The 23,607-nt window shown below is 44.6% G+C and overlaps 1 protein-coding gene across 1 annotated transcript in view; it reads right to left on the bottom strand.

The window, feature by feature from the left end:
* The window catches only part of LOC101556212 (immunoglobulin lambda-1 light chain-like), a 126,037-nt gene extending 102,931 nt beyond the window's left edge, over window positions 1-23,106 (bottom strand). The window contains exons 1-2 of the mRNA XM_055147328.1: window positions 23,061-23,106; window positions 22,639-22,942 (exon numbers count right to left, since the gene is read on the bottom strand). Coding sequence (XP_055003303.1) covers window positions 22,639-22,942; window positions 23,061-23,106 — 350 coding nt within the window. The remainder of the gene's footprint in view (window positions 1-22,638; window positions 22,943-23,060) is intronic.
* Window positions 23,107-23,607: the final 501 nt, after the last annotated feature.

The following is a 23,607-nucleotide window of genomic DNA, read 5'->3' as shown; positions in this document are numbered from 1 at the left end:
CCCTGACCCTGAAAGAGCCTCCAATATGATAGCGTTGGGAAAGATGAGTAAGGAGAGGCTGCAAAAATTGCAGGGCTGGAACAAATGGAGACATTACCAGCGCCCGCCCGAGGAAATTGATGAACAACGTGATGACAGTAATACAAAAATCTTGATGTCCAGTCACTTTTGAATGCCATGACAGCTTCATCCTACAACCCCAAGTTCACCCTTCATGATGCCTGTAGAGAGCCTGTTCCATGATTTGAGATGGGGAGCCGGGGACCTCAGATCTCTCTGGGTCATATAATTTTGCTGTTCTGACTACAAACTCATGGGGTTGAAGGAGAGAATGATTCTGGTGGGACAGGGATTTGTGTGTCACTTCCCATCTGCCAATGTCACTGTGGGCTTTGCCACTCGAGTAATCCCCCATTACAGTGTGAGAGTCAGTTTCTTGCTCAGCCAGGTCACCTCTGATGGGGTGGCCTAGTTCCTCTGTTGGAGCCAGAGAAGTGGTCAGGGATCTTGAGGGCTGGTTTTCATCACCAGAGGTGACCAGCAAAGGGTCCTGGCCAAGCTTCTGCTGGTAACAGTGAATAGCGTATCTCATCTCGGGTTGTCTCAGGAGCAGGTGACCTTGACTGTCAGTACCAGGTCCACTGATGTGGAAAATGACTGGATCAGCTCAAAGGAAACATTGAGAGAAAGGAGAGGAGACAGAGTTGAACAAGAAGGGCCTGACCCCAGAAGGTCCCACAGAGAGTCTGTGTCAGTGTGAAGCTCAGGGTTTGGGGCAGGTCTGTGGGGCTGAGTCCTTGAAGTGGCACCTGTGCATACAGCAAGGGGAAGGAGCAGGGGTAGGGGTGGGCGGGCCATAACGGATCCTCTCCAGAGCGCTGCTTGATCCACTGACTGTTGGGATCTGCAGCATCTTCTTCTATCCTCTCTGGTCATTTGGGATAAAGATTGTTTGCTCTTCATAGAAATTTATTGCTCCTCTGGTTAGAAGGTCCAAGTGCACACAGCATGAGGAGCGGCTGCCTGAAAAGAGAATGGATTGCATTCATTGCATTCTGAGCTGCTTCTCACTCAGAATATCAATATTCTCATTGATGTCTGCCATCAGAATCATCTTGTAGGGCTTCCCTCATCATGCTGGGCTGTGTTCTGTCCCGGGAGTCCTCACCTGTGCAGTGTACCAAGGTGTTTGGTGAGACAGCTGGCTGGAGTCTGTGAAATACAGACAAAAGAAGTACAGGAAATGCGACCTGAAACCAGTCTTCCTCCTCCTCTGTCACTTCCTTTCTAGCTATCCAGAGACTTTTTGAATCATATCAGAGTTGACCTGAAAGAGGAATGAAGAGGTTAAAGAGCAGTGGTCTAGTCATCCCTGAACACACCTGAGAGGCAGGAACCAGTGTTGCTGATCACACAAGTGCGAGGTCCTTGTCTTTCACAGGGAAGTCACACACTGTGCCCGGCTTCTATCAGTGTCCCAAGTGAGTCTGACCTTCAGCGTGAGGCCTCTGCAGCCTCAGGAAGTACTAAGGATCAAACCTTGGATACCTTTTGCCTGCAGGGTCTGTCCCTCTGATTCTCGTCTGGGAAACACCAGGCTTCTGTCCTCTAAATTCCAGGATGGAAGTCGGCTGACCCACTCTGAAAGAAGTCAGATGAGGAACTTTTCTCCTGCAGGAAATTCCAAGAGGGTTCAAGAAAGGGCCTCACTCTTTCAAGGGGTGTCAGCCACTTCCCCCTGACCCACCATATCTGTTTAGAAAAGTCACATAAGGCATAAAGGGAGGAAGGGACAGGTGTAAGACTGAGAATTGTATTCAGCACTAACATGCCATTTTGTGCCAGAGGTTTGTGAGGAGAGTGAAAAGAGCCGTGTGTGTAAAAAACACAAAAATAAAAAGAAGAGTGCGGGCGAGGGAAGGGACAGAGCCAAGATGGTTGGTCTCACTGCAGTTTATTCCAAACTTCTTTCTCCATTCTCCTCTGATTATCCTCCTGCTTCTTCCTCCCCCATGCTACTTCATTCTCCTTCTCTGCTTTCCCTTGAACTCGCCCCAAGCCCCCTCATACAGCTACCTTAAATCCCCCACATTCAGCTCCGGCTCCAGATGCGCGGGCTGGGGCTTATGCAAAGGTGTGGTTACAATCAATAGGGAGTAAAGTTCTATCCCTTAGGGGATGCTTTCACTAGGACAGAATCTCTCTCATTGGGACATCTGCCCAAGAGCGGTATCCCATGGGTGTGTTTCTCCTCTCTTTGTCCAACTAGCATATAAGTATTCATATTATAAATCATTTTGTATGGACATAGCAAGAGATGCATTAAGCTTATAGAATTGCTCTCCGGGGATCACCTCAATCTCAGACTACAGCGCTCAGGCCAGGTTAGTCTTTCCTAACCCTAGCAGGGCCCAGTCTTGTCATTGCTTTTGGATCATGACATGACAAGCCCATGACCAAGCTCTTAACATATAGTTAAGCATTAGGCGCTTTGGCCAGGCCCATCTCGATGCCAGAGTAGCACATAACTCCCCGCTTGCCCTGGGTCCATCCCGTCCCTTGTTGGGACCCTGCTTTTGAGGGTGCTAGGAAGTGAGGCCAGCTGAGGCTTAAGTCAAGAAAGCAGATGCCCGGGAATGAATAATATTTGAAGCCAATTAAATCCCATGTTACCAAAGCATATTAATAAATGTCTTTCTTTGTCCATACAAAAAGGATATTGTTTTAAGGTAAACTATTCAAAAGACATGAGAGGAGAAAGGCAATATTAACTTACAATACAAGTTCACTGTCTTAGCAAGGCCTGACCTTATAAATTAACAGTTTGATTAGAGGAAGAGCAGATAAACTGGTAGAAGTGGTTACAGATAAACAAAGGAATGGGAGTGACTCGGGAGCACTTTGATGGGTGTGACTGATAAACCTAAGCTCCCTGTGGCAAGGGGAGCAGGACAAACCAATGATATCCAACAGCCGTGTTCTTTCAGTGCTGAGATTCCCAGAAGCTCGTAAGACTTAGAAGAGTTTAGACTTTCTTTGTATCTGGAAACCAAGACTAAAGCTCCCTTTATCCCAATGAGGGCAGCTGGGACCCATGACGTTAGGCACCAAAGCTCAGTTTGCACTTGGATCTGCTCCTTTGATAAATTCATTCAGACATCTCAGAGTTGTGCAGTAGATTTCTTCACAACTTAATTGTCTTTAGTCATAGTTTGTTTTGTTTAGTTTTTGTTTGTATTGGGGCCTCATTTGCAATTCCTGGCTCTGTGCTCAGGAATTACTCCTGGTTGTCTCTTAAAGCCTGGGTACGAATCCAGGTTGTCTGCTGCAAGGCAAAACCCCTACCCACTCTAGTATATCTCCATTCCTTTGCTCATTGTCTGTGGTTGAGATTGGCTATCTTGGTGTACTCCGATCTTGAAAAGCCCTTTCCCATTAATTGTAAATCAATCTTTTGTGACACCCTTTTTCATGGGGTCTCTAGAGGAGAGATGGATTAATCAAGCTCTGTGAGCTGATCTGAGGAACTGTGGATTCTCTTGTGAATCACAGGATGCTTCCCCTACTTTTGTGTCATTTCATTGTAACAGATCTCATAGCATTCAAAACCACCCACAATCCTTTCTCCCCTTGACTCTGTCTCACAGGCTCTGTGACCTCCTTTGAGCTAAACCAGTCACCTCCAGTGTTAGCGGGTACAAGGGTAGAACCAGGCGCAACAGCAATGGAGATAAAATAAATGCGATAAAATGGACACTCACATCTCACTGGCCCTACTATATGTCTATTCCCTACTAGGTTTCAACACCAATCACAGCAACAGGTGACATCCATGATGGTCCGCCAATGCTGCCCTCTTATACAGTTGTACACAGTTGTAATTAATCTACCCTGTTCTATACCCAAAAATTTATCCCTGGTGCCTCCTGTGTGGAGCCTACCTGCAGGGCTGGAAGGAAAGAGGACCCTTGAATCTCCCATCTCGGTTCAGGACCAGAGCAGCTCATTGATGGGTCTCCAGGGCTCTTGACCTGAGGAGAGTGTGACACAGACCGGCAGAGGTTTGTGTCTCACTTCCCCATCTGTCCGTGTCACTGTGAACACTGTTACTATCCCACACCTGACAGTAATAGTCGGCCTCGTCCTCAGTGCGCACACCCCTGATGGTCAGGGTGGCCGTGTCCCCAGACTTGGAGCCAGAGAAGCGGTCAGGGATCCCCGAAGGCCGTCGAGTACTCTCATATATGACCAGCAGAGGGGCCTGGTCTGGCTTCTGCTGGTACCAGGAAACATATTTGCTTCCAATATTGTTTCCTGCACAGGTCATCTTGGCCTCCCCTCCCGGGCTCACTGACAGTGAAGGCGGCTGATTCAGCTCATAGGAAGATACAGAACCTGCAAGAGAGAAGGAGGGGTCAGGCAAGGAGGAAACTCAGTTCTGCCCAGACCCCCATCTTCATAACCTGAAGTAATTCTGTGGGACCCCACCAGCCAAAACTCCAACCTCCATCAGGATCATGGGTATGATACCAGTGCTCTGCTGAGGACAAGGATGTCCCAGAGTATGGGCCTGGGGCTGCTGTGATCCCGGACACATCACCTGTGCAGTGAGCCAGGAGGCCCAGGAGGAGCGGGGTCCAGGCCATGGTGAGGGGCTGGGATCCTGGCACCTGAGGCTGAACTCCTCCTGGTCCCCTCTTATCCCCTCAGGGAGAGAGCTGCTGGCTATGCAAATCAGCCAGGCTCAGGGCTGCTGCCTGGGGTCTGTGGCTGCAGAAAAGGGCCCAGACCCAAAGAGGGAGGGCGGGGCTGGCTCTGTAGTTCCCACTTGCTGCTTAGTGGCATCTCCCTGACAATTTTTGTTTCTCAGTAGGTTATGGGAATTTTGTCTACTTAGGTGGTGGCTTAGGACAATAACACAGTATGTTTTCAGAATAAATAAATTGATATATGGTATGAAATATTGGCTTAAATGACAAGGATTTTATTAACATTTTTATAGGTGATTTCCTTCAGTTTTTGAAAAATTTATAAAATAATGAAAATCACCTATTTTACTTGATTCAGGTAAAGGTATCTTCTTGTTACCAGATACCAATGGAGAAGAAAATTTTCAACAGACTAGATAGCAAATATTCCTTGGACCCAAAATATTTCAGATCTTGTGGCTAGAGAGATAATGCAGCAGGGAGGGTGCATCTCTGTGCATGTCCTGGCCAGGTTTGATCCCTGTCACCACAGATTGTCCCCAGACACCATCAGGAACAATTCAAGAGTTCAAAGTAAGAATACCTGAGCATAGACAGGTATGACACTCGCATACACACACACACACACACAAATACACACACACATGTACACACACAAATGCACACACACACATCACACAGATTTCATATCCTAGGTGTCCTGCTTGAAAACAATTCTGCTTAGATTCCCAACACTAAGTGTTCCTGGACCAAGCATCACTGAGGACAGCTCTGGTTTCCCCACAGCACCTCCTAGTGGCTGACTAATCTCTGACACTACATGGTTTCATCAGCATCGCAGTTTCTCAAGGCCTCCTTAGGATGCATCAGTTTCCCAGCTCCTCACACCCCTCACCCCCCTTACCCTGCAGCCCTGCCACTTGCCACAGAACAAAGTTAAGATTCTAAAGGAGTCAATGAAAACTGTTGACGGTGACCCCAATGACCAGACTTGATTTGTGGGGAGGCCTAAAGAGTCTATATCTTTTTTTCAGAGAAATTGGCAATTTTCAGAGAATTTGGCAAAAGTGGAAGGAAAGAAAAAAGAAAGAACAAAAGAAAGAAAAACTAAAAAAAAGAAAGAACGAAAAAGAAAGAAAGAAAGAAAGAAAGAAAGAAAGAAAGAAAGAAAGAAAGAAAGAAAGAAAGAAAGAAGGAAAGTGTAAAAATATGTTCATCAGTGTCAGGTGATAGGAAAATAATTACCTTTTCCTTAGGTCTGAGGTTGGTTACTAAACACCAGCACCCTGGACATTCCCAATCTACTGGAGTTAGATCCCCTGTCGCCCAGATCCTTCCCAGCTCCATTGGACCCCATGATTCTCTGCTGCCCCCTGGTGGTCATTCTGTTCGGTGGCCAGACTGAAAAGTTTTTTTTTTTTTAATTTATTTATTTTTAATTAGTGAATCACTGTGAGGGTACAGTTACAGATTTATACACTTTTGTGCTTATGCTTCCCTCATAAAAAGTTCGGGAACCCATCCCTTCACCAGTGCCCATTCTCCACCACCAGTAAACCCAGCATCCCTCCCACCCTCCCCAATCCCATCTCCCCCCCACCCCACCCTGCCACTGTGGCAGGGCATTCCCTTCTGTTCTCTCCCTCTAATTAGCTGTTGTGGTTTGCAATAAAGGTGTTGAGTGGCCACTGTGCTCAGTCTCTAGCCCCCATTCAGCCCGCAACTCCCTTCCCCCACATGGCCTTCGACTACATTATAGTTGGTGATCCCTTCTCTGAGTTGCCCTTTCCCCAGAATGTGAGGCCAGCCTCCAAGCCATGGAGTCAACCCTGGTACTTATTTCTACAATTCTTGGGTGTTAGTCTCCCACTCTGTTATTCTATATACCATAGATGAGTGCAATCTTTCTATGTCTGTCTCTCTCTTTCTGACTCATTTCACTCAGCATGAAACTTTTCATGCCGATCCACTTAAATACAAAATTCATGACCTCCTTTTTTCTAACAGCTGCATAGTATTCCATTGTATATATGTCCCAAAGTTTCCTCAACCAGTCATCCGTTTTGGGGCATTCGGGTTTTTTCCAGATTCTGGCTATTGTAAACAGTGCTGCGATGAACATATATGTGCAGATGTCATTTTGATTATACTTTTTTGCCTCTCTGGGATATATTCCCAGCAGTGGTATTGCTGGGTCAAATGGGAGCTCAATATCTAATTTTTTGAGAATCGTCCATATTGTTTTCCAAAAGGGCTGAACCAGTCGGCATTCCCACCAGCAGTGTAGAAGGGTCCCTTTCTCCCCACATCCTCTCCAACAGCGGTTGCTTTTGTTCTTTTGGATGTGTGCTAGTCTCTGTGGTGTGAGGTGGTATCTCAAAGTTGTTTTGATCTGCATCTCTCTGATGATTAGTGATGTACAGCACTTTTTCATGTGCCTTTTGGCCACTCGTATCTCTTCCTTGGGAAATTTTCTGTTCATTTCTTCACCCCATTTTTTGATGGGGTTGGATGTTTTCTTCTTGTAGAGTTCAACCAGTGCTTTATATACCATTGATATCAACCCCTTATCTGATGGGTATTGTGTAAATATCCTTTCCCATTCTGTGGATAGTCTTTGTATTCTGGTCACTGTATCTTTTGCGGTGCAGAAGCTTTTTAGTTTAATGTAGTCCCATTTGTTGATCTCTGTTTTTACTAGATTGTTTAGTTCTGTGTCACCTTTGAAGATACCTTTATCTTCAATATCGTGGAGGGTTTTGCTGACCTTGTCTTCAATGTACCTTGTGGTTTGTGGTCTAATGTTGAGGTCTTTAATCCATTTTGATCTGACTTTTGTGCATGGTGTCAGATCAAGGTCTAAGCCCATTTTTTTGCATATGGTTGTCCAGTTGTGCCAGCACCATTTGTTAAAGAGACTTTCCTTGCTCAACTTCACATCTCTTGCTCCCTTATCAAAGATTAGATGATCATACATTTGGAGTTGTGTGTAGGGATATTCCACCCTGTTCCATTGGTCTACGGCTCTGCCTTTGTTCCAGTACCATGCTGTTTTAATTGTTACTGCTTTGTAGTAAAGTTTGAGGTTGGGGAGGATGATGCCTCCCATCGTCTTTTTCCCAAGAATTGTTTTAGCTATCCTTCAAAAGTCTATATGCCACAAAACAGGAGAACCTAAAAGAAATGGATGGATTCCTCGATTCCTACAATCTCCCAAGACTGAACAAAGAAGACTTGGAATACCTGAATAGACCCATCAATATTAAGGAAATTGAAACTGTAATCAAAAACCTCCCCAAAAACAAAAGCCCAGGCCCAGATGGTTTCACTGGCGAATTCTTCCAAACATTTAAAGAAGACCTGTTGCCTGTTTTCCTCAAACTTTTCCAGGAAATTGAAAAAACAGAAACTCTCCCAAACAGTTTCTATGAAGCACATATCTCCCTAATACCAAAAGCAAACAAAGACACCACTAAGAAAGAAAATTACAGACCAATATCCCTGATGAACACCGATGCGAAGATCCTCAACAAAATACTAGCAAATAGGATCCAACAACTCATCAAAAAGATCATACATCACGACCAAGTGGGATTCATCCCGGGGGTGCAAGGATGGTTTATCATTCAGAAATCAATCAACATAATCCAGCATATCAACAAAAGTAAAGATAAAAACCATATGATCATATCAATAGATGCAGAGAAAGCATTTGACAAGATCCAACATCCTTTCATGATGAAAACCCTCACCAAAATGGGGTTTGGAGGAACTTTCCTCAAGATAGTCGAAGCCATCTATCACAAGCCTACGGCAAGCATTATCCTCAATGGGGAAAAACTAAGGGTCTTTCCTCTGAGATCAGGCACAAGATAAGGATGCCCACTCTCACCACTCCTCTTCAATATAGTACTGGAAGTACTTGCGATAGCTATTAGACAAGAAAAAGAGATTAAGGGCATCCAGATAGGAAAGGAAGAAATCAAACTCTCACTATTTGCAGACGATATGATACTATATCTAGAGAAGCGTAAAGCCTCTACTAAAAAACTCTTAGAAACAATAGATTAATGCAGTAAAGTTGCAGGCTACAATATCAATACCCAAAAATCCATGACCTTCATATATGCAAACAATGAGGCAGAGGAAAGGAACATGAAAAAAGCAATCCCATTCAAAATCGTGCCCCAGAAAATCAAATACCTCGGAATCAGCTTAACCAGGAAGTAAAAGACCTCTACAAGGAAAACTACAAAACACTACTCCATGAAATCAAAGAGGACATGAGGAAATGGAAACATATACCCTGCTCGTGGATAGGGAGAACCAATGTTGTCAAAATGGCAATACTCCCCAAAGCATTATACAGATTCAACGCGATCCCTATAAGGATACCCATGACATTCTTCAAAGAAATGGATCAAGCAATCCTAAAATTCATATGGAACAACAGACTGGAAAGTTTTAGGAGGAAGTCAGGAAAGATTCAGATCACAGGGCTCAGGGGCTGTGATCTTCTGGGAGCATCTACTATGTTATCATAGATATCTACCTATCATAGACAGCATACACTATCTACTGGGAGAAACTTTAGAGGAGGAAAGAGTGAGCATTTTCTCTGTGGATCCTGGGATTCATAGCTCAGTTTGTAGGGAAATTGAAAATATGGATAAGGACATTTGAATTGACTTGACAGATTGATGAGATGACGCACTGCTCAGGGCAGAGAATTAGGATTATTTCTATCATGGTTAGGTCATTGAATTTTGACAGTTATCATATTTGAAACTGAATCTTTCTAATTTTCATAAAAATGATAGGCATGAAAGTATTTCCACATAGTAAATGAAAAATCATGCAAATGCAACTGTAGCATTGCTGAGGATGAAACAAATTCCTTTATAAAACCCAGTGAAACATGTAGTTACAAAGCCATTCTTGACTGAGTTTCAGCCATGCTATGTTTCAGCACCCATCCTTTCCCCAGTGCACATTTCCCATCTCCTATATTCCTGTTTCCCCCCTGCACACCTCCTCCACCTTGCCTCCAAAGCTTGTTCCATGGCAGACATATTTCCTCTTCGTCTCTGTCTCTGCCTCTCTGTCTCTCATTTTTTTTCAGGAGCTGTGTTTTGCAATACTGTTGTTAGGGTCCACTATTCGAACTCAAGGCACTATGAAGAGTTCAAACATTTCATTAAAGAGGTGTGTGTGTTGTGTGTGTGTGTGAGAGAGAGACAGAGAAACAGAGAGAGAGAGAGAGACAGAGACAGAGACAGAGAGACAAAGAGACAGAGAGAGATAGACAGAGGAGAGGAAGAAAGAGAGAGAAAGAGAAAAAGTTGTTACAGACTGACAGGCCAGGGCTACACCCCATAAAGAAATGTTGGGGTATGACCCCCACCAACTATGGGGGAGAGTTTAAGTAACCTAAAACCACATTATTCTTTCTCTCCAACTGACCTGCAAGCTGATTGCTTAGTGCCTCCTGTGGGTGCCTCTTTGTTCTATTCTTTCATGGCTGGCTGACTGCTGGATTCCTTCTTTTACTGAGTGGCTGACATTATCTGCAAGTACTGGAAAATTTTGTTCTTTCTGTTCCCTTTCTCATATGTGGTCTCAGGTTCATGCTCAGTTCAGCTATCTGTTGCATAATCATACAAAATAGCAAAATGTCTACTAACAACTAAACTGACAGCACTTTCATTTTAGTTGTTAGAATGAACATTCATGCTGACAGTGGCTGCACTTTGCTTCTATACTGTTACTGAAAGGGTCTCATGCATATCACTTTATCTCCTTTTAGCATCAGTTTTTGTTCAGAGTGATCATTTCCAACTATGGTTATCTAAGTGGTCCCTTCTCTATCCTAACTTCACGCCTTTCTCTTTTTTTGGCCGCTTCCTCCCATGAGTCATTCCTCCTGGCCCTTGGTTCTATGTCTTTGGGTATTATTCACACACAATGCTGTAGTTATTGGTTTTTATATCCCCAAATGAGTATGATCATTTCCTTTCCATTGACTCATGATCTCAGCATGATACCCTCCCTATCTATCCATGTAAAAGCAAATTTTATAACTTCATTCTCTCTAACAGCCATGTAGTATTCCATTGTATAGATGCACCATAGTTTCTTTTAAAGTTTTTGTTTTATTTTTTGAATTTTATTTTATTTTTATAAAGTTGTTCACAATAATTGATTACATTCAATATTCCAAAACCAATTCCACCAACATTACACCTTCCACCACAATATTTCAAATTATTCCACCTAGATCCCCAAAGTGGAACATAATAATTTCCTTTGTATTGCCTATTATGTATAATCCTCTAAAGATGATCCAAAATTTTCCTTAGAGGAAAGAGTGTGAAGATTGTTTTATCTCTGTGGAGCCATTAAGCCCTTGTATGTTGTCTGAGATGTGCAAAATTTCTAAGATTTTCAGTACAGTGATACAGCAAGAAATATATTTATAACTGAATGGTGACTTTGGGGTCCAGACGCATCTCTCTGGCCTGTTGCTGTCTTCCTCTTCTGAGGTTTATCTGTGAGTCTCTGGATCATGGCTGTGAATGAGTTTAAATGGAGCCAGAGGCACTTTGTAGGTGTGACTGCCAGCTATCAAAGCCCAGGGAGATGGGGGGCTGCAGACAAGCCTGGAGAGTTCAGTCACACTCAAGGTAGTACAGAGGCTACGGTGCTTGCCTTGCATGAAACTGACCTGAATTCAATCCTTAGCACTGTATATGGTCCCCTGGGAACTACCGGCATTGATCCCTGTGTGCAGAGCCGGGACCAAGGCCTGAGCAAGGCTGTCTGTGACTCCCACACAACACACACACACAACACCCCCACACACAAACACTATTACACACACAGACACAGAAATGAGGAGGGGAAAGAGATTAAAAACAAGGAAGAATATGGGCTTCTCCAGAGAAAGGCAAACCCCTCAGGAAAAGGACATGCTCTAAGTTGGATGCAGTGACTCCGGAATGGCGGGTCCTGCAAAGACCCTGACCCTGACAGAGCCTCCAATACGGTAGCATTGGGAAAGAAGAGTAAGGGGAGGCTGCTAAAATTGCAGGACTTGGACAAATGGAGACGTTACTGGCGCCTGCCCGAGTAAATTGATGAACAACGTGATGACAGTGACACAAAAATCCTGGAGTCCAGTCACTTTTGTCTAACAACCCCTTCCAGTGAACGCCATGACAGCTTCATCCTACAACCCCAAGTTCACCCTTCATGATGCCTGTAGAGAGCCTGTTCCATGGTTTGAGATGGGGACCGGGGACCTCAGATCTCTCTGGGTTGGATCTGTTTGCTGTTCTGACTACAAACTCATGGGGTTGAAGGAGAGAATGATTCAGGTGGGACAGGGATTTGTGTGTCACTTCCCATCTGCCCATGTCACTGTGGGTTTTGCCACTCGAGTATTCCACCCATTACAGTGTGAGAATCAGCTTCTTGCTCGGCCAGGTCACCTCTGATGGGGTGGCCTAGTTCCTCTGTTGGAGCCAGAGAAGTGGTCAGGGATCCTGGAAGGCTGGTTTTCATCACCAGAAGTGACCAGCCCAGGGACCTGGCCAAGCTTCTGCTGGTACCAGTGAATAGCGTATCTCATCTCGGGTTGTATCAGGAGCAGGTGACCTTGACTGTCAGTACCACGTCCACTGATGTGGAAAATGACTGGATCAGCTCAAAGGAGACATTGAGAGAAAGGAGAGGAGACAGAGTTGAACAAGAAGGGCCAAACCCCAGAAGGTCCCACAAAGAGTCTGTGTTATTATGAAGCTCAGGGTTTGGGGCAGGCCTGTGGAGCTGAGTCTTTGAGGTGGCACCTGTGCAGACAGCAAGGGGAAGGAGCAGGGGGAGCGGTGGGGTGGGTCATGATGAATCCTCTCCAGAGCACTGCTTGATCCACTGACTGTTGGGATCTACAGCACCTTCTTGAACCTTCTCTGGTCATTTGGGATAAAGATTGTTTGCTCTTCATGGACATTTACTGCTTCTCTGGTTAGAAGATCCTAGCGCACACAGCATGAGGAGCCGGTGCCTTAAAAGAGAATGGATTGCAATTACCTAAACAGAGCTGCTTCTCATTCAGTGTGTCTTCAGGGGATAGATCGGATTATTTGGGAGAACTGACCAACCTGGGGCCCGGCTCCTGTTTCTCGGTTCCCCTGGTCCTTCATTCACCGTTGCCCGATTTCTGGCCTGGGGAAACTGTTCTTAGCCACCGAACGCTCTCGTCCCTGTTCAGACACAGCGTTTTTATCTCCTGGAAACTCACAAGGTCCAGCAACTCTCTCTCCAGCAGATAGGGCAGTTGGCTCTTCTTCCCAGAAGGGTCTGGCAGGGTGTCAGACTGTCACTTACACAAATTTCTCTCCAAGTCATGTGATTTTCAATTGTTTTTGGAATTAAAAATTAAAGTAAATAAACAAAAATTAATAAAACAAAATTAAAAAGATATGAATTAGAACTATTATGAGTCCATTAAAATTCACTTTGATCATTGACAGGTAATACTTTTTGCATAATTATTAGGAAGGAGATGAGATTAACATAAACAGATAACATAAACTGAATTCACCTTTACGAGACTAAAGAATGTTTCCCTGAGACGTGCTAAGTAGACTAAAGACTAAACACGATGGCCACTCAATACCCCTATTGCAAACCACAACACCCAAAAGGAGAGAGAGAGAACAAAATAAAATACCCTGCCACAGAGGTGGGGTGGGGTGGGGGGATGGGATTGGGGGGTGAGAGGGATACTGGGTCCATTGGTAGTGGAGAACAAACACTGGTGGAGGGATGGGCCCTAGAACATTGTATGAGGGAAACATAAGCACAAAAATGTATAAATCTGTAACTGTACCCATATGGTAACTCACTAATTAAAAAATAAATAATTTTTTTCAAATAATGAATGTTTCCCTGAGATTCATATGAGTGAAAATAAGAAGTTAACTGAAGAGGCATTCTGTTGCATTGTAGAAGAAAATAACAATGATGACGGATTTATGAATTGATGATTACTCATGAAATTTCTACTACATTTATGTTGTTTTGATCCAGTTTTGCCTCTACTATTAACAATGAGAGTCAATACTGAAGAGAATAACTTAACACTTATTAAAAAATTATTAACTTTTATTAAAAGAAAATAAAACAATTCAATTTTTGGTTTTGTTTTGGAACCATATCCCCTGGTTCTCAGGAATTATTTCTGGCTCTGAGTCAGGAGTCATACTTGGCGGAGTTCAGGGGGCCTGATGTAGTGCTGGGCATCCGAATCTGAATTATCCGGTGGGAGTCAACAACCTTAACCCCTGTACTACCTCTCCAGTCCCTAAAACTATTTTTACCTTTTATTCATATTTTTTGGACAGATGTATGGCAGAAAAGTTAATGGGCAACAAAGACTGAGAGAGCTTCCGTGTAAAAATGTATGAGTAGGGGCTGGATAGTATAATGGGTAGTGTGCTTGCCTTGATTATGGCCAACCTAGATTTGTTCCCTGTCATCCAAAAGAGTCCCCTGAGCATTACCAGGATTAATTCCTGAGCACAGAACCAGGAGTAGCCCCTGAATATTGCTGCGTGTTGAACCCAAAACAAGAAAATAAAGACAATGGATGAGAAGACCAAATGCAGTAAATTGGTCTGATATGGGGAAAAGATTTTTCCCCTTTTGTCCTTCAAAAACAAGAGTGAATAAAAGCAGGGAAGGGGCAGTAAATGATGAAGAAGAATCATTCAAGAGTGGGTATCAAGTCATGGTGACATTTGTTTCTAGTCAATATACATTAGGGAGTGACATGAGTTTTACAAACTCTGATAAAAATTCTCAGCAACATACAAAAATCCAGGTGTCATATATCTCAGTTCTAATAAGCGAGCAGGTGATGGTATCCAGTGCTTCTCCTTCCAAGGAGCCCTCCTCTAACTCTGAAAGACCTGCAGTCTCATCAAGGGATAGAAGTAAAGGGATAACAAAGGCCAGCATGAGTCAGGGCCACTCAGAGACTGTCCTGCTGGTGTCTGGATTCCCCTCACAGCCCTGGGATGAGGAAGTGAAGACACTACATCAGAAGGGGCTGCAGCTGCCCCACATGCAGCTGGGGGACTCTGGACCAGCAGGTGTTGACAGAAGTTGAAAAACTCAAAACATCGAATTGAAGAACTCAGGACATCGAGGGTTCAAAGAGTTTTTTTTTTTTTTTAACTTTGGGCCCCACTTGACTATGCTCAGAACTTACTCCTATTCTACACTCAGGGCATGGCTGGGCTCAGGAGACCATATGGGAAACTGGGGATCAAACTAGGTGTGCTGCATGCAAGGCAAGGGCCTTACCACTGAATTATTGCTCTAGTCATTGAGGGCTTTTGTGCTTTTGAAGGATAAGTGAAGAATCAAGAACATAGAGAACCAGCTCTTACTTGAGATCACAATCAGAGCAGGGTGGTGGGATTGCCTGAGAATCAGGCCTCAGCTACTGAGCACAGTGAGGGTGAGCACCAGGCCAGAGCAGGAGGTTCTTGCCCCACTTCCCCAGTGTTTGTGCCACTGTGCTCACTGAGAGCTTCTGTCAATGTAAGCATATACTGCACAGTAATAGTCGGCCTCATCCTCAGCCTGGACTCCCCTGATGGTCAGGGTGGCCAGGTTGCCAGAGTTGGAGCCAGAGAAGCGGTCAGGGATCCCCGAGGGCCGTTTATTATCATTGTAGATGACCAGCACAGGGGCATGGCCTGGCTTTTGCTGGTACCATTGAACACGATAGTTTCCAATGCTGTTTCCTGCACAGGTCATCTTGGCCTCCCCTCCCGGCCTCACAGATAATGAGGGCGGCTGACTCACCTCATAGGAAGATACAGAACCTGCAAGAGAGAAGGAGAGGTCAGGTAAAAAAGAAAGTCAGTTCAGCTGAGACACACATCTTCATAACCATCATCAGGGTGATCAGAATTCTACACGATGCCCTACTGAGCTCAGACTCATGACCAGGATGGCCCCAGAGCACTGGGTCTGGGGCTGCTGTGAGCCCGGACACATCACCTGTGCAGTGAGCCAGGAGGCCCAGGAGGAGCGGGGTCCAGGCCATGGTGAGGGGCTGGGATCCTGGCACCTGAGCCTGAACTCCTCCTGGTCCCCTCTTATCCCCTCAGGGAGAGAGCTGCTGGCTATGCAAATCAGCCAGGCTCAGGGCTGCTGCCTGGGGTCTGTGGCTGCAGAAAAGGGCCCAGACCCAAAGAACACGGGAAGGGGGAGAACGGGCCCTGTATGCCACACCTGCTGCTTAGTGGCATCTCGCTGACAGTTTTTGTTTCTTGGTAGGTTATGGAATTTTGTCTACTTGGAAGGTGATTTTGGGTTTTCAGAATAAATCATTTGACATGTGATATGAAATCTTGGCTTAAATTGCAATAATTTCTCATTAAAGATATTTTTATAGTTGGTTTCCTTCAGTTTTGGGGAGAATCATACAATACAAAAAAATCACCTTTATTACTTGATTCAATAAAGGATAGAGGATCCTTCTTGTTTCCAGATACGAAAGGACATTAAAATGTTAAACTGTCAGTCACTGTCATCCTGTTGCTCATCTAGATAGTAAATATTCTCTGCACCAGAAAGATTTCAGATCCTGTGGCTGGAGTGATAGTACAGTTGGGAGGGTGCTTCCTTGCGCACAGCCTGCCCAGGTTTTTCCCTGTCACCGCATATTGTCTTCAGACCACATCAAGAACAATTCAAGAATGCAAAGTCAGAATTCCTGAGAATAGCCAGGTGTGGGGAGTGCGCGCGCAATCACACACACACACACACACACACACACACACACACACACGTTTCATATCCTAGGTACTTTGCTTGCAAACAATTCTTGAATTCCCAGCACTATGTGTTCCTGGACCGAGCATCACTGAGGACAGCTCTGGGTTCCCCACAGCACCTCCTAGTGGCTGACTAATCTCTGACACCACATGGTTTCATCAGCATCACAGTTCCTCAGCCATCCTTAGAATTCATCACAGTTTCCCCAATTCCCCACGACCCCGACCCCCTCCTACCCCCCCTCCTCCATTTACATCACAGGCCCTGGCACTTGCTACACAACAAAGTTCAGATTCAAAAGAAAGAAAGAAAGAAAGAAAGAAAGAAAGAAAGAAAGAAAGAAAGAAAGAAAGAAAGAAAGAAAGAAGGAAGGAAGGAAGGAAGGAAGGAAGGAAGGAAGGAAGGAAGGAAGGAAGGAAGGAAGGAAGGAAGGAAGGAAGGAAGGAAGGAAGGAAGGAAGGAAGGAAAAAAGGAAGGAAGGAAGGAAGGAAAGAAGAGAAAGAAAGAAGGAAGGAAGGAAGGAAGGAAGGAAGGAAGGAAGGAAGGAAGGAAGGAAGGAAATGAAAAAATATGCTCTTCATTGTCAGGTGATAGGAACAGAAGTATCTTTTCCTTAGGTATGAGGCTGGTTACGAAACACCAGATCCCTTGACAGTCGGAATCTTTTGGGGTTAGAACCCATATCTCCCTGACCCACCCCAGCACCATTGGACCCCATGATTCTCTGCTGCCCCCTGGTGGTCATTCTGTGCCTGGGAGAGACATGGGAAGTCCTAGCAGGAAGTCCAGAGAGATTCAGATCACAGGGCTCAGGGGCTGGTCACTAACTCCTGGGATCATCCGGGGAGGAGGAGGAGTGAGCATTTTCTCTGTGGATCCTGGGCCTCACTGGCTCAGATCGCAGGGAAACTGAAAATATGCATAAGGACACTTGAATTGAATTCGCACTTTGATGAGAGGACCCACTGTTCAGGAGCCACAATTAGGATTAGGATTAGGATTATTCCATGGGCAGGCCATTGAATTTGCACAGTTTTCACATTTGAAGCTGAACCTTTCTAATTTTCATAAATATGATAGGCATGAAGGTATTCTCACATAATAGATGAGCAGTCTTTCAAATGCAGCTGTAGCACTGCCTAGGATGAAACATTTCTTTTTTTTTTAATAATTTATTTATTTTTAATTAGAGAATCACCGTGAGGGTACAATTACAGATTTATACACTTTTGTGCTTATACTTCCCTCATACAAAGTTCGGGAACCCATCCCTTCACCAGTGCCCATTCTCTACCACCCGTAAACCCGGCGTCCCTCCCACCCTCCCCAATCCCATCTCCCCCCCACCCCACCCTGCCACTGTGGCAGGGCATTCCCTTCTGTTCTCTCTCTCTAATTAGCTGTTGTGGTTTGCAATAAAGGTGTTGAGTGGCCGCTGTGCTCAGTCTCTAGCCCTCATTCAGCCCGCAACTCCCTTCCCCCACATGGCCTTCAACTACAATGTAGTTGGTGATCGCTTCTCTGAGTTGCCCTTTCCCTGGAACGTGAGGCCAGCCGCGAAGCCATGGGGTCAACCTCCTGGTACTTATTTCTACAGTTCTTGGGTATTAGTCTCCCACTCTGATATTCTATATACCATAGATGAGTGCAGTCTTTCTATGTCTGTCTCTCTCTTTCTGACTCATTTCACTCAGCATGAAACTTTTCATGCCCATCCACTTAACTACAAAATTCTTGACTTCCTTTTTTCTAACAGCTGCATAGTATTCCATTGTATAGATGTACCAAAGTTTCCTCAACCAGTCATCCGTTTTGGGGCATTCGGGTTTTTTCCAGATTCTGGCTATTGTAAACAGTGCTGCGATGAACATACATGTGCAGATGTTGTTTCGATTGTACTTTTTTGCCTCTCTGGGATATATTCCCAGCAGTGGTATTGCTGGGTCAAATGGGAGCTCAACCTCTAGTTTTCTGAGAATCGTCCATACTGTTTTCCAAAAGGGCTGAACTAGCCGGCATTCCCACCAGCAGTGTAGAAGGGTCCCTTTCTCCCCACATCCTCTCCAACAGCGGTTGCTTTTGTTCTTCTGGATGTGTGCCAGTCTCTGTGGTGTGAGGTGGTATCTCATGGTTGTTTTGATCTGCATCTCTCTGATGACCTGACACCATGCACAAAAGTCAGATCAAAATGGATTAAAGACCTCAACATTAGACCACAAACCATAAGGTACATTGAAGACAAGTTCGGCGAAACCCTCCACGATATTGAAGATAAAGGTATCTTCAAAGGTGACACGGAACTAAGCAATCTAGTAAAAACAGAGATCAACAAATGGGACTACATTAAACTAAAAAGCTTCTGCACCGCAAGATATACAGTGACCAGAATACAAAGACTATCCACAGAATGGGAAAGGATATTTACACAATACCCATCAGATAAGGGGTTGATATCAATGGTATATAAAGCACTGGTTGAACTCTACAAAAAGAAAACATCCAACCCCATCAAAAAATGGGGTGAAGAAATGAACAGAAACTTTACCAAGGAAGAAATACGAATGGCCAAAAGGCACATGAAACATTTCTTTATAAAATGCAATGAGACATAGAGTTACAAAATCATAAATGACTGAGTTTCATACAATGTTCCAACACCCAACCTTTCATCAGTGCACATTTCCACCACCAGTGTCCCCAGTTTCTACCCTGCAGGCCTCCTCCACCTTACCTCTAAAGCTGCTCTATGGCAGACACAGTCTGTCTGTCTGTCTGTCTGTCTGTCTGTCTGTCTGTCTCTCTCTCTCTCTCTCTCTCATTTTTTTGACACTGTGGATTGCAATTCTCTTACTTAAAGGTATTGTGCATTTCTCTTTCTTCCTTTCAGCACTTAGTTTTTGTTCAGAGTGTTCATTTCCAACTATCATTGTCAAAGGATTCTCTGCCCTAACTTCACTCCCCTCTATTTTTGTGGCATGCTTTTTTACATGAGCTGTTTCTCCTAGCTCCTGTTACTATGTCTTTGGGACACACTGTGTTGTTGTTCTCAGCTTTTTGTATTCCCAAATGATTGCCATCATTGTGTGTTTATCTGTGTCCCATTGACTCATTAACTCAGCATGATACTCTCCATGTCTATCCATGTCTCAGCAAGTTTTATGACTTTGTTTTCCCTAATAGCCATGGAGTGTTCCATCATGTAGATTCATCATAGTTACTTTCTAATTTTTTGACTTTTAAAATTTTATCTTTTTTTTAAATTTTATTTTATCTTTATGAAGTTGTTCACAATAATTGGTTATATTCTATATTCAACAGCAATCTACCACCATAACACCGTCCAACCACCATATTTCAAATGATACCACCCCGAAGCTCAGAGCAGAACACAATAATTTCCTTTGCATTGCCTATTATGAATAATCCTCTAAAGATGATCCAGGAGCTGGAATGATATACAGCAGGTAGGGCATTTGAGTCCACGTGGCCGACCCGGGTTCAATTCCCAGCATCCTATAAGGTCCCCTGAGCACCGCCAGTAGTAATTCCTGAGCTAAGAGCCAGGAGCAACCCCTGTACATCTACAGGTGTGACACAAAAAGCAAATAAAACAATAAATAAATAAAAATAAAAATGATCAAAGAATTTTTCTAGAGGAAAATGTGTGAAGATTTTTTATATCACCCTGGAGTCAGTAAGACATTTTACAGAATATGAAATGTGCAGAGCTTCTAAGACTTTCAATAGGGTGATACAACAAGAACTCAATTTTTAAGTGGATGGTAACTTTGGGGTCCAGTGGCATCTCTGCAGCATGTTGCTCTCTTCCTCTTCTGAGGTGTATTTGTGAGTCTCTGAATCATGACCATTAATGAGATTAAATGGAACCAGAAGAAGGTTGTGGGCATGACTGCCAGCTACCGGAACCCAGGGAGGTGGGGTGGAGGTCACCAGTATGCTAGCGGGCATGGAGATTTCAGTCACAGTCCTGTATCCCTGGTTTTTCAGCAGATTCCCTCAAGGATCAGGATCGTGCATCCTGTGGAGACGGGCCTTGAGCAGAGCAGTGATTGATTTCTGGAGATTTTTGTTTCCATCAGTTTTCTGGGAGTGGGTGGTGGGACTCATCAGGTCTGCTCGATCTCCCAGATGAGATAGTCTGTCATGGGGGCTGGTGACATCTGTGCTGTACAATAGTGTCTTTATCCACTTTTCTGACTTTGGCACAGGGTTATTTCTAGATTCTGGCTATTCTGGATGGTGCTTGAGTACAGATTGTGTATCTGCACTCACCTCTAATGCCTCAGCTACCCCTCTGTAAAGTGTGAAAATGGGAATGCTGTTGAGGTTTTGTGCAGTGATTGAAGTATTTACTGAATATCATTGCAGGTGCCCTGGGTGGAGTGGGGAGCAAGGTAGGTAGCCTGGAGTAAAGAGTGTTTCTGCCCCTCTGCTTGACCCTCCTTGGTCACACCAGGAAATACCTCTGTAGGTCAGGACAGTTCAAGGCTTCTCCTAACAATGCGTGGCATGGACGTTTACATTCCACGGACCCTTCTACGTGACCCTCAAGCTATGCCTTAAGTGCCATCATTGTGCACAGCCTGGGAACTGGTCCCTGTCACCTGAATGCTCAGGGAGCCATAGCCTCAGGCTGGAGTGAGGAACTGAAATTTGCAGGAATAGAAAAGTCTGAGTCTCAGCACAGTGCCCCAGGAGCTTCATCTTTTCTCAAAGAAAAAAATTTCAGGAGCAGGTGAAAGAGTGAGCAAAATAATTTTAATATTTTTACTATTTACTATTTAAAGACATTTACTTAGTGTGGCCTAGTAGGTAGTACACACTAAGGTGTACTAAGGTGCTTGTTTTGCCTGCAAGTGACCTGAATTCAATCCCTGACAACATTTATGGACTCTTGTGCCTGCCGGGATTAATTTCTGAATACATAGCCATGAGCAAGTCTTGGAACCCACTAAGTGTGGCTCCCAAACAACACACACATAGAGACACACACAGACACACACAGAGGCACACAGAGACACACACACCCATACACACAAGTGAGGAGGGGAAAAAGATTAAAAACAAGGAAGAATATGGGCTTCTCCAGAAAAAGGCAAGAAATAAAATACAGTAAATTGGTCTAATATAGGAAAAAGATTTTCCCCCCTTTTGTCCTTCTAAAAGAAGGGGGACAAAAAGGCAGGGAGTGGGAAAGTTTGAGTGACTAGGAAGAATCATTCAAGAGTGGGTATCAAGTAACTGTGACATTTGTTCCAATACACATACATAAGAGAGTGAAATGGAAGTCTTAGAAACATCTGATAAAAATTCTCAGCAAAAATCCAGATGTCATAAATCTCAGATCTAATAAGTGAGCAGGTGACGGTATCCTTCCAAGGAGTTCTTCTCTAACACTGAGAGACCTGCAGTCTCATCAAAGAACAAGACTAAAGGGATTAGAAGAAGCCCCAATAAGCCAGGGGCCACTCAGAGTTAGACACCATACTTGTGTCTGAATTCCCCTCACACCCCTGGGATGAGGAAGTGAAGACACAACATTGGAAGCTGCTGCATCTGCCCCACACGCAGCTGGAGGGACTCTGGACCAGCAGGTGTTGACAAAGTTGAAGAACTCAAAACATCAAACTGAAGAACTCAGGACATCGAGGGTTTAAAAAGGTTTTTTTGTTTGTTTCTTTGTTTGTTTTTAGCTTTGGGCCCCACTTGACTATGCTCAGGAGTTACTCCTCTTCTTACTCAGGGATCCTTACTCAGGGATCACTCATAGCAGGGCTCAGGGGACCATATGGGAATCAGGGGATCAAACTAGGCCTGGTGCATGCAAGGCAAGGGCCTTACAAATTGAATTATTGCTCTAGTCATCGAGGGTTTTGTGTTTTGAAGGATAAATGAAGATCCAGGGGCAGAGAGAACCAGCTCATGTTCAAGATCAGGTTCAGAGCAGGGAACTTATTTGACCTCCAGGCCTCAGCTACTGAGCGCAGTGAGGGTGAGAGCCAGGCCAGAGCAGGAGGTTCTTGCCCCACTTCCCCAGTGTCTGTGCCACTGTGCTCACTGCCAGGTGCCGTCAATGGTACCAGCTGCTGCACAGTAATAGTCGGCCTCATCCTCAGCCTGGACTCCCCTGATGGTCAGGGTGGCCAGGTTGCCAGAGTTGGAGCCAGAGAAGCGGTCAGGGATCCCCGAGGGCCGGTTGCTGTTATATATGACGAGCACAGGGGCCTGGCCTGGCTTCTGCTGGTACCAGTAAGCAGTTTTTCCTCCAATGTTGTTTCCCGCACAGGTCATCTTGGCCTCCCCTCCTGGTCTCACAGAAAATGAAGGTGGCTGATTCAGCTCATAGGAAGATACAGAACCTGCAAGAGAGAAGGAGAGGACAGGTAAAAAAGAAAGTCAGTCTGCTGTGCTCAGACTCAGGGCCAGGATGGTCCAAGTCCGCTGGGTCTCAGACTCTTGTGAGCATGGACACATCACCTGTGCAGTGAGCCAGGAGGCCCAGGAGGAGCGGGGTCCAGGCCATGGTGAGGGGCTGGGATCCTGGCACCTGAGGCTGAACTCCTCCTGGTCCCCTCTTATCCCCTCAGGGAGAGAGCTGCTGGCTATGCAAATCAGCCAGGCTCAGGGCTGCTGCCTGGGGTCTGTGGCTGCAGAAAAGGGCCCAGACCCAAGGGACACAGGAAGGCAGAGGGTGGGCTGTGCCGCCCCTATCTGCTGCTTAGTCGTATCTCCTGACAGTTTTTGTTTCTCCATTCGTTATGGGAATTTTGTATACTTAGGTGGTGGTTTACAGCATTAAAACAGTATATTTTCAGAATAAATAATTTTATATATGCTCTGAAATTTTGGCTTAAATTACAGAATTTCATTAAAATGTTTTGTATAGTTGGTTTCCTTCTGTTTGGGGGATATTCATAAAATTTAAAAAATCACCTTTTTTACTTGATTTTAGTAAATGATAAAGGATCCTTTTGTTACCAGATACCAAAGGAGATGAAAATGTTAGACAGACTAGATAGTAAAT

Source organism: Sorex araneus, chromosome 9 (assembly GCF_027595985.1).
Source record: "Sorex araneus isolate mSorAra2 chromosome 9, mSorAra2.pri, whole genome shotgun sequence".
Classification (NCBI taxonomy): domain Eukaryota; kingdom Metazoa; phylum Chordata; class Mammalia; order Eulipotyphla; family Soricidae; genus Sorex; species Sorex araneus.
The sequence above is the reverse complement of the archived record's forward strand: the minus strand, read 5'-3'. Positions and strand labels throughout refer to the sequence as shown.